The sequence below is a fragment of the Carassius gibelio genome, chromosome B12, assembly GCF_023724105.1.
Source record: "Carassius gibelio isolate Cgi1373 ecotype wild population from Czech Republic chromosome B12, carGib1.2-hapl.c, whole genome shotgun sequence".
Classification (NCBI taxonomy): Eukaryota; Metazoa; Chordata; class Actinopteri; order Cypriniformes; family Cyprinidae; genus Carassius; species Carassius gibelio.
In genome coordinates, this window is record NC_068407.1 from 22,639,150 (window position 1) to 22,651,324 (window position 12,175).

A 12,175-nucleotide genomic window follows, 5' to 3' on the forward strand; every position below is an offset into this window, starting at 1 on the left:
CAGGTCTAAACATATTTAGAGTAGGCTGCTACTATGTATATAAAATGTGATCTTTGTTTTTGTATAATTGGTCTGGACATGTGAAGATGTGAAAATAAAAGTCACACACATATTGAACGAAGACAAGTATGAGTTATTGTAGGAAGTAAAAATATTATTATTTACAGGTAAATTAGATGTTACACTCAGGAAGGATAAAGTGTTTTGGGGCTACATTCCTCTAAAAAGGTTGGGAACCACTGCTTTACTGTATCCACAGAAAATAACCATGATCAAAACATTGATAATCATCTGTCTGAGCTGGGTTTGCACCTCAACTTATAGAACTGTCTTTGTAATTAATAATGGTTATTTTGACATTACACACTAAACAAATATGTGTTATGGAGATTTTATTTTTATTTTAATTTTCCTTGTATCCTGGTCATATCTTTATATTTCAGGATTGTCTATGTTGTACATCAGCAAGTGAAAGTTATAAACACCCTGATGAGGGGTGGCAAATGCATAAATGAAGGTTCAGTGAAAAGGAAATCTGAGAGCAAAGCTGCTCTGACATTAGGAATCATTGTCACAGTTTATCTGCTTTGTTGGATTCCTTACTATATCTGTTTCATATCAGCAGTTTCTTCCACAACCATAAATGTTTTGATGTGGGTCTTGTATATTAACTCAGGTCTGAATCCTATGGTCTATGCTTTATTTTACTCCTGGTTTAAAAAGACAGTTAAACTAATTTTAACTCTGAAAATATTTCAGCCAGCATCCTCTATATTTAATATTTTTAGAGAAGATCAATTGTAATTAATCTAAAAAAGCCATCATTCTGATAACAATTTCACACAAAAAACTGCAATTGCTATAAAGTCATAAAGTTAAATAATCATAATAGTTATAATTTACAGAGCCTGAAGACAAGCTAACTGACGCCCCTAGCAATTTACAAAACTCTTTTCAAAATTTGGATATAAATTGAGATCCCCTGTCAGAAACCACGGCTACCGGGAGGCCATGAAGCCAAAAGACGTGATCTATGACAGTGACTGCTGTCTCCTTGGCTGTCGGTAATTTGGGCAAGGGAATGAAATGTGCCACCTTCGAGAATCGGTCCACTACGGTCAAAACGACCCTCATGCCATTAGAGGGCGGGAGGGAGGTAACAAAATCTAGAGTGATGTGGGACCAGGGTCTCGAAGGGACAGACAGCGGTTGAAGAAGCCCATCAGGAGGCCGGTTAGATGACTTACCACTGGTGCAAACTGAGCAAGCCAAAACAAAATCGCGAACGTCACGAGCCATACATGGCCACCAGAATCATTGTTTAACCAACCCATAAGTTCTACTTATCCCTGGCTGTCAAGCTACATTAGAACAATGCCCCACTGGACGACCTCGGACCTTAACTCCTCCGGCACAAATAAACGGTTCGGTGGACAACCGGACGGAGGCATTACCCCTTGTAAGGCCGTCTTGACCTTCGACTCAACCTCCCATACGAGTGCTGAGACCACTAATTTCTCAGGTAAAATACAAATTCGGGTGACTGCAGTGACCCTCTGATCTGGATACAAACTGGATCTGGTGGCTACGGTGACCTCGGAATAAGAGAGAAACATACTAATATTAGCGTAGGTGCCATTCTTCTAATGATGCAGCAACTACATCGGGTGGTATGGGAAGTTCCCGGTTCCAGTTGACCTAATTAAATGCAGCCTAAAAATCCTTTAACGGATTTGGATATTGAAAGCATATTAGTATGTTATGTGTAAGCCAGGTTAAAGAGATGGGTCTTTAATCTAGATTTAAACTGCCAGAATGCACATGCATCAACAGAAACGGTTTGAGTTTGAGGTTTTTTTTTTTTTTCAGCGAACCGTGCCATCAATATTACCTCAATAATCAATCAATTACGGGCCTAAAACAATCATGCCCGAGCAGACGGATATTAGTACATCTCATCACACCGGCACCCGCGTCTAAATCAGTTGTATGGTCTGATTTTCAGTCTAAAACAGTTGCAGTCTGTTTCGGGAGGTGCGCGCGCAGTCAGCGGAGACTTGCACCTCCCAACTCGCACCGGAGGCTCGCATATTTTTTTCTCAGATTTTGAAAAATCTTTGCGACCAACTTAAAATGCTTCCAAGATCGACTTTTCGACCGTGATCGACGGGTTGATGACACCAGATATAGATGAGCACACTTTTTTTGAGCAAGCATTGATTATGCGTGACACAGTCTCAATTTGTGGGACGCATGAATTTGGCTTCAAACGCTGTGCGCGCACGCGCTACGCAGGATGGGTGGTCACCCTTGCACAGAATACAAACGGACAATTTTTTACAAGGAACACTTTCAAGTGATTCAAACTGTTGAATATGTTCTAGATGCGTCATCTTCAAGAAAGCGTGTTGGTGGAAAGAGAGACATGAATGCAGCGGAATACCCAAGCATGTGGTCCACAGATGCATATACGGCATATCACTGATCAATAACCTGGGAAAATGGCAAATGATCATGAGTCACGTCATATGGAGCGCTCAGATTTTTTAGCACAAGGGTACAATGTAAAGAGATGTGAATTGAATCTCACAAAATTGACAGGAGCGGCTGAGTCTAAGACACACACACACACACACACATACAGAGTCCAAGAGAGGGGTGAAAGAGAGGGGCATGTTTTGGGGGATACAATATTAATCGAGTACTAAGAGGAAACATTTATTAATATATACATTACAGACCAAAAGTTTGGAAACATTACTATTTTTAATATTTTTGAAAGAAGTTTCTTCTGCTGATCAAGCCTGCATTTATTTGATCAAAAATACAGAAAAAATGTAATATTGTGATATATTATTACAATTTTAAATAATTGTTTTTAAGTTTATTATACTTTAAATTATCATTTATTTCTGTGATGCAAAGGTGAATTTTTAGGATCATTATCACCTGATCCTTTAGAAATCATTCTAATATGATGATTCATTATCAAAGTTGGAAACAGTTCTGCTGCTTAATATTTTTTCAGAACATGTGATACTTTTTTAGGATACTTTGATGAATAAAAAGTAAAAAAAAAAAAAAAAAAAGCTATGTTTTTAAAATATAAATATTTTGTAATAACAATATACAGTGATCAGTAATTTGGGGTCAGTATTTTTTTTCTTTCTTTCCTTTTTTAAATAAAATAAATACTTTTATTCAGCAAGGATGTGTTAAATGGATAAAAAGTGATAGTAAAGAAATTATATCATTAGAATATATACTATTACAAATGTTTTTTTTTATTTTGAATAAATGCAGTTCTTTTTAACCTTTTATTCAGAACTGTTTCCAACACTCATAATAAATCAGAATATTAGAATGATTTCTAAATGATCATGTGATAGACTGGATGTTACATGTGACATTGACGAATGGAGTAATTCAATTCTGAAAATTCAGCTTTGCATCACAGGAATAAATTATTGTTTTAAAAGTATATTCAAATAGAAAACTATTATTTTAAATTGTAATAATATTTCACAATATTACAGTTTTTTTCTGTATTTTTGATCAAATAAATGCAGGCTTGATGAGCAGAAGAAACTTCTTTCAAAAACATTAAAAACATTAAAAATATATATAATTTAAAACCTTCATTATACAGTTTATTTATCGGTTGTTTTATTTCCATTTAATTATTAAGATTTTATTTAAAACCTTCATTATGCATCTTTTTTATTGAATGTTTTATTTCTATTTAATTATTATGATTTTTATTTAAAACTTTTATTATACAACTTCTTTATTGATTGTTTTAGCTACATTTAATTATCAGGATTATATTTTAAAAGTTTTATTATATCCCTGTGAAACGATTTATAAAGTCAGCAGATTATATTTGGGGGTAAATCCACTCGTATTATGATATGAGCTCACATTCTCTTGTTCTTGATTAATTCATCTCAACACGCTGTCCGTATTTTCAAGGAGAAACCTCGCCAAGCACAAATTACTGTTGTGCGGCTTTCTCTGCACCAAAGTCAGCCTTTCCATCATCTCTTCTTCCAAATCCTTCTCTGGGTTTTAAGTGAGTATAAGAAGCCCATGTCTATGTATTTTTCACAGGTCTTTTTCTTATTTCCTGAGAAATTCAAGGGGCCCGTATTTATCTAAGCGAATGCAATCCAATGCCGCCGGCTGCTGGGGAAACCCTGCCTCAAGTGACAGGCCATAAAATCTTTCACCCTAAGCTCACCTGTGGCCTGATGGTGAAGCACAGACAAGATTTCTCTTTCACCTAGAGGACACCTGCCTCTGGATTTTACAAACAGATGACTGTAACACTAGTCATTGGTATAATCCCTAATGACATGATATATTACTAAACAGATGACATATCACAGCTGCCGATTATTTACGGATGTTGTAAATATTGAGTAATTTCTTGGCTGATGACATATGAACATGATTTATTACAAACAGATGTCATATCACATGTTGTAACAACAGCTGTGACCATTAAAAGGTCAAAAGGTCAAAGCCATGCTGGTGGGGGAGGGGTAAAGGTCAAAAGGACAAAGCCATGTGGGTGGTCTGGGAGGGGTAGAGGTCAAAAGGCCAAACTCATTAATCAAATTTTTGAAGGGGGTGTAGTATACTCACTACTCTAATTTCCAATGACATATATTATACATATACATGCTGTTAACACTTGTGCTACATGCAGATGTGATCCTCAAGTGCATCAATCATTCAGGTGCAATAAAGGTGCAAAACAAACACAGGCAAACACACACTGATGCAATAGCTACTGTTTTCTATTGCAAAGTCAGTGATTTAAGAATTATTTAAAAAATGTATAATCAATCCATTAAAATAATCCAAAAGCGGTTTACAAAAATGTAATAAAAGGAAAAGTGTGTGAGCTTTCAAAACTAACTAGTTTGTTTAATTTTATAGTGCTTTTTTACAGACCAGATCAGTTGTACAATCATATCTGTGCTTCTGAAATTATTATATTTTCCTATGTAGTGTAGTAGTTAGCTTTGTCTTTTTCGTACATGGCCGCTTGTCAAGCATGAAAAATCACTTTTAAAAACAAGTTTAATTTAAATTCTGAATAAATTATTGTTTATGGCAAAAATTAAAATTAAAATAATAATTAAATAAATGAATTAAAAAAAACTTGAACATGACCACACGATTAAACTTTTTAAAAAATGTCTCAGTTAGAAAGAAGTTATGAGTATTATAGAACTCAGCACTGTACAAAAAAAACTGACAAACATGTCTGTGTTTGGCTACATTGCTCACCCCTGTAAAAATGCATTGTAATCATTTGATGCTTTCCAAAGCAGAAGGGCAGATCCACTGTATTGTTTGCCAAAATATATTTTGCTATGCTATTATTATAAAGAAAACAGGTCCCTAGACCAGGGGTTATGGGCAGCTTTTGTGTTTGTATATTAGAGCTTTTAACATTTCCCAAAATTTCCAATTCCCATGAATTCCCAAAAATGTCCATAATTTCCTGTTAAGTTTCAAACTTGTAATATTTCCAAACCCCAGTGTTGATGGTATACCTGCTAAAAGCGCAAGCTACATTTGTTACAGTTGAAATCGAAAATGACATAAAAAGTAATACACAACATGAGTGAGCTACAAAAGGTTAAGCTGTCAGGTGTGTGGAACATTAACAATTTTGTTAACAATTCTAGTTTATAATCAGTAGTAATAAGGCTTCTTCTGATCAAAATCTTTAGTCTAAATGCTGTATTCTATTAATGTGTAAACTCTTCAAATCTGTGAAGATGATGTGCGCCAGGTCTTCAAGAAGAACAAAAGAAGAAAAGCACCAGGCCCAGATGGTGTTACACCAGCCTGTCTGAAAATCTGTGCTGACCAGCTGGCCCCCATCTTTTCACAGATCTTCAACAGATCCCTGGAGTTGTGTGAAGTACCTTCCTGCTTCAAACGCTCCACCATCATCCCCATCCCAAAGAAACCCAAGATAACAGGACTTAACGACTACAGACCTGTGGCTCTAACGTCTGTCGTCATGAAGTCGTTTGAAAAACTGGTTCTGGGTTATCTGAAGGACATCACTGGACCCTTACTGGACCCCCTGCAGTTTGCTTACCGAGCAAACAGGTCCGTGGATGATGCAATCAACATAGGATTGCACTTCATCCTGCAACATCTGGACAAAACAGGGACTTATGTGAGGATCCTGTTTGTGGACTTTAGTTCGGCTTTCAACACCATCATCCCAACAACCCTCCAGACCAAACTGACCCAGCTCTCTGTTCCTAGCTCTATCTGTCGGTGGATCACCAGCTTTCTGACAGATAGGCAACAGTTAGTGAGACTGGGGAAATTCACATCAAACAGCTGCTCCACCAACACTGGCGCCCCTCAGGGATGTGTTCTCTCCCCTCTGCTCTTCTCCCTTTACACCAACGACTGCACCTCTAAAGACCCCTCTGTCAAGCTCCTGAAGTTTGCAGATGACACTACAGTCATCGGCCTCATTCAGGACGGTGATGAGTCTGCTTACAGACAAGAGGTTGAGCAGCTGGCTGTCTGATGCAGTCTTAACAACCTGGAGCTGAACACGCTCAAAACAGTGGAGATGATCGTGGACTTCAGGAGAAACCCCCCTGCACTTTCCCCACTCACCATCATGAACAGCTCTGTGACTGCAGTGGAGTCATTCAGATTCCTGGGAACCACCATCTCTCAGGACCTGAAGTAGGACAATCACATTGACTCCATTGTAAAAAAGGCCCAACAAAGGTTGTATTTCCTTCGCCAGCTGAGGAAGTTTAACTTGCCACAGGAGCTGCTGAAACAGTTCTACTCAGCCGTCATTGAGTCTGTACTGTGTACTTCTATAACTGTCTGGTTTGGCTCAGCAACAAAATCGGACATCAGAAGACTACAGAGAACTGTTCGGACTGCTGAAAGGATTATTGGTGCTCCCCTGCCCACCCTTCAAGAACTGTATACATCCAGAGTGAGGAAAAGGGCTCATAAAATCACTCTGGATCCCTCACATCCAAGTCACCCCATTTTTGAAATACCGCAAATACCAGAACAGCAAGGCACAAAAACAGTTTCTTCCCCCAGGCAATCTACCTCATGAACAGTTAAATGTTCCCCACTTATGCTTATGCAAACAAAAGTGCAACATCCTTATATTTATTTGTTACCCCTCCATCCTAGTACATCCCTGCATCTTTTTCAATCCTATCCCATTATCATTTATAGCACAATTGTATATACACTTATTTATTTGACTACATTTTTTTTTTTTTTTTTTTGTCTGTGTGTTGGTGTCTCTGTGTACTGGAAGCTTATGTCACTAAAACAAATTCCTTGTATGCGCAAACATACTTGGCAATAAAGCTCTTTCTGATTCTGATTCTGATTCTGATTCTAAACTTCATATTATTTTTAGCACACTTGCCATCAAATAATTAGAATAAGCTTTGTGTTTTGTTACATTTTTAAATAAAAAGTAATCAGCTAGAATGTGTGTGTGTGTGTGTGTGTGTTTGGCTCCAAAATTTAATAAATCCACTTTGATTAATTTGAGAAAAAATATATATATATATATTTACCAAGAAATTGGCAAGATGAAAACCACAATTTTCTGTTTCAAACTTTCATTAATTTTTATTTCAAAATTAATTACAACAATAAAATAAAATTTCATCATGAACAAGAAGATGAAGAACAATATCACATTAGACCACAGAAATTCCAAAATTACATTTCCCTTACATTTAACTTCCAAAAGTGCATTCATCTTTGCCATGTTACATTCATTTAGTTGACTAGTGCAATGCGCTGAATAGAGCATCACAGTCCCGCCCACAGCCCGAGAGAGCTCTGGTGCCGGAAGTAAATTTCCCATTCATTTCTCCCATTGACTTTAGGGAAAATCCGTATCTAAAGAGTTTTAGAGCATGTGTGAGGATAACCAGCTACGGCTGAACTCAAAATCATATAACATATCATTTAGAGTGAAAAAATTAAGAGAAAATCCAAAAAAAGTCAAAGGTACAAGACTGTGTACATATTTTCATTTCGAGCGCAGGAACTACTCATCCCATAAACCACCACGCCTCACTGTGTACATATTTTCATTTAGAGCGCAGGAACTACTCATCCCATAAACCACCACGCCTCATTGAATTCGACTGAAGCCACAACCGCGAACGAGCCTTTTGAGCGACTTACAAATCTGATGACGGCCGCTCGCACAAACTTTTTCCTCCAGTGAATTTTATTTTATATAGTGAATGTAGTGAATTTACAATCGTGTAAATAAATAGTGTTTTTTCATCGTGTATTTTATATATGTGCGTGTGTGAAAGTGGTTAAAAATAACGTCAGCAACATGGTGCAGTGCTGTACCTGACTGCAATCACCGCTCAGTCGTCAACACATGTCGTTGCCAACTTGCCATTACACAAATGTTCAGTAAATGCACAAAAAGGTATGCCTAGGCTAAATATTGTTTTGACAGTGGCATTATAAAATGCTCGATATGACTCATACCATATGAAGGCTACAGTAGCCTAGCTAAGTTACCAACCTCCCTGCAAAACTCTCATGGCAGCCAAGGAGATCATGATTGTACTGATAAGTCTACCATGCAAAAACGCAACACAGGTTTTTATTTTTATTTTTTTTATTATTGATCTTCAGTCTCCCCCCTTCGCGGGGTTTAACCAGACGGTTACACAAGCTCCACTAATCAGATGCATCACTATGGGATTGTGGGATTGTTCAGGATTGTGGGTAATGAAGTACTTAGCCAAGACATCGCGAATAAAAGGCATTTATATCAAAACTTAGTTAGTGCCCCATGATCCTTTTGCGTTTATATGAGCATATACTTTCGCTTAGTACAGCCGTAGCTGGTTTTAAGTCTACCATGTATGGTTACGTTTTTATGGCTTATACCCCAAATGTCAATGCAGAAATTTCATTGAAATTTTACTTCCGGCACCAGCTGTGGGCGGGACTGTGATGCTCTATTAACAGAAACTTAAATGCCATTAATAAATCACTAACACTGACAAGCTGTGCAATATCCAATGAACGCGATATATCGTATTATTAAATGCATCTGAATAATTTCCATCTGAAAGGATGTGGGGCAGCTGTGGCCTAATGGTTAGAGAGTTGGACTTGTATCCTCTAGGTCACAGGTTTGAGTCTCGGCCCTGGCAGGAGTGGTAGGTTCGAGGGAGTGAATGAATAGTGCTCTCTTCCACCCTCAAGACCCATGGCTGAAGTGCCCTTGAACAAGTAACTGAACCCACAGTTGCTCCCTGGGTGATATATAGCTGTCCACTTCTCTGGGTGTGTGTTCACTTCTCACTGCTCGGTGTGTGCACTTGTAAAAGGAAAGGCGATTTGCAGTGAATCATTTAAATGCATTATACTCACTGCTTCTTTAGGTGAGGCTGGATCATTAATGATTCATGCCAACATAAACGCATTTAAGTAGATCAAGGGCACTTTTCGGCTCACTCAGGGCGGGACTGAGGTCCAGTCTGTGCTGAAACGCTGCTGTCAATCAAATAATCATGGGAGGGGCCCCCGACCGTGTGATGTCACATGGTCAGATGGCTCGATTTGAGAAAGGGGAAAACATTTAATAAGATTTAAAAAAAAAAAAAAAAAACACTTGGTGGATTTGTATCATTATAGGGTGGTTGTGTACACACACTGCCAACACACATTTCAGTTCAAACAACTTGTAAAAGTGCATGTAGCATTATATGACCCCTTTAAATGCAGAGCACCAATTCTGAGTATGGGTTACCATATTTGGCAAATGTCATGACTTTCACTTTACAAGTAATCACAGTACCAGCTTTACTGATGAGATGTGCATGGCAATCACAAGCGATTTATAGTACAGCCCTTGTTTGTTGAAGTTCAAAAACATAAATCAAGGCACAATTTTGCAGGAATTGTAATCAAGCGCTAAAAATAATACCCATTAAAAGTTTTTTTTTTTTTTTTTTTTTTAAGACAGATCACTCGGGCTTCTAAGCGGACAAGATTTAGAGACGGGACTGAATTTCTAATTGACCCCAGAATATCTACAAGAGAGATTTAAAAACTGATTCTGTAAAAGGAGATGAAACATAAACACACAACAGTATGACTGAAATATTAATGATTTTAAAAAATAAATAAATAATAAAACACATTTAGTCTATGCACTTAAAAGGAGCCAATGGATTTTTGTTGTTGTTGTTGTTGTTTTTTTTGTCTGGAGCCCTGCAATATGTAGTATATAACCAACTAATTCATAGTGAGAACTGGTCTCTATACTAAAGTGTTACCACTTGTTTTTATGTGTTGGTACTGTATATCTATAACAATATATACAGTATCTCACAAAAGTGAAGTTTCACCCTAAGTGAACATGTCAAAACTGTGAAAGTGTCAATATATATAATGCTTGGCCAAGCCATTACCTTCAGCTTCCTCAGCAAGGCAGCTGTCATCTTGGTGGTGTTTGGGGTCATCAAAACTGCCAATCTACCCAGTTTCTAAAAGGAGGGCATCATGTTTTGCTTCAGAATGTCACAGCACATGTTGGAATTCATGTTTCCCTCAATGAAGCGCAGCTCCGCAGCACCAACCACACTCATGCAGCCCCAGACCATGATGATACCACCACCTTGTTTGACTGTAGGCAAGACACAATTGTCTTGGTACTCCTCACCAGGGTGTCGCCAAATATGCTGGACTACAGGACATGGTTCCAATAACACTTGCGCTAGGACAGATTGTCTTCAGCAAACTGTTTGCAGGCTTTTGTGAGCCAGCTTCAGAAGAGGCTTCCTTCTGGGATGACAGCTGTGCAAACTGACTTGTTGCAGTGTGTGGCCTATAGTCTGAGCAATGACAAGCTGACCTTTCACTTCTGCAACCTCTAAAGCAATGCTGGCAGCACCTGTGCATTAGTTTTTTGAAGTCAGCTTCTGTACCTGATGCACAGCATGAGGATTCGACTTCTTTGATCGACCCTTGCAAGGCCTGTTTTAAGTGGAACCCTTCTTGGGAAACTTCTGTATGACCCCGGCCACTGTACTGCCACTCAGTTTCAGGGTGTTACTGATCTTCTTACAGCCTAGGCCATCTTTGTGGAGAGCAACAGAAAAAAAATATAGATTTTCTGATTAAAAAATTACTTTGTGCATATTTAAGCCTTGTACTGTAATACTGAGTCTCTGTAGTACAGTATTACGGTTTCCAACAGCCACTGACTGTAGCACACAGACTACAGTAATAGAACACAACAGTGCTAGCATTTCAATATTTGCTGCTAAGAATAGATGTGTGCATCTGTAAAATATCTTTTGTTATGTTTTAAAAAGTCCTAAATTATATAACAAACATCTTATAATTTGAAGAGGTCTTTAATGTGATTATTAAAATCAAAATGCCATAATTTCATAATATAAACATGAGCACTGCATGTTTTAGATTGAAAATGAGGCGCTGGTGCATGGTCTACAGGCTCGCTTTTATGGTGACTTCTCGGATACTGCTCTTTTGGTCACTAAATTTTGCAGGACAATGCGGAACGTGTGACAAAGAAAAATTTACTACTATCAGACTATGTAAATATTGATAATGATTGGACGATAACATTCTTTTAATCATCAGTAAGTTTTGTTAATGGTAACCAACTCAGTGACTGCTGCTCAGTTTGCCCAAGTTCAAGTCAGACAGTTTAATTTACTCCATAGAACAAAATCCCACAGCAATTATTATCTATTATAAACTCTGATTATAATCTGTAAAAATGTCAATAAGAGAGGATGCTGTCTTCAAGATTTTAAGAGTTAAGATGTGTTTAACTGACACTTTAAACCAACGGTAAAATAAAGCATAGACCAGAGGATTCAGGCCTGAGTTAATATACACAATCCATATTAGAAATCTTACAATTTTGAAAGAAATTACTGTATTCAATGCTAGAGATAAGATGTAGTACGGAATATAGCAAAGCAGATAAACACTCACAATGATTCCTAATGTCAGGGCAGCTTTACTCTCAGATTTCCTCCTCGCTGAACCTTCCTTTATACATTTACCACTCTTCATCAGAGAGTTTATGACTTTCACTTGCTGATGTACAACATAAAATATC

General features: G+C 37.6%; 1 protein-coding gene across 1 annotated transcript in view; it reads left to right on the forward strand.

The window, feature by feature from the left end:
• The window catches only part of LOC127969335 (low-density lipoprotein receptor-related protein 2-like), a 36,939-nt gene extending 25,984 nt beyond the window's left edge, over nt 1-10,955 (forward strand). Inside the window, exon 31 of the mRNA XM_052571209.1 lies at nt 10,913-10,955. Within this exon, the coding sequence (XP_052427169.1) occupies nt 10,913-10,955 (43 nt within the window). The remainder of the gene's footprint in view (nt 1-10,912) is intronic.
• Nucleotides 10,956-12,175: the final 1,220 nt, after the last annotated feature.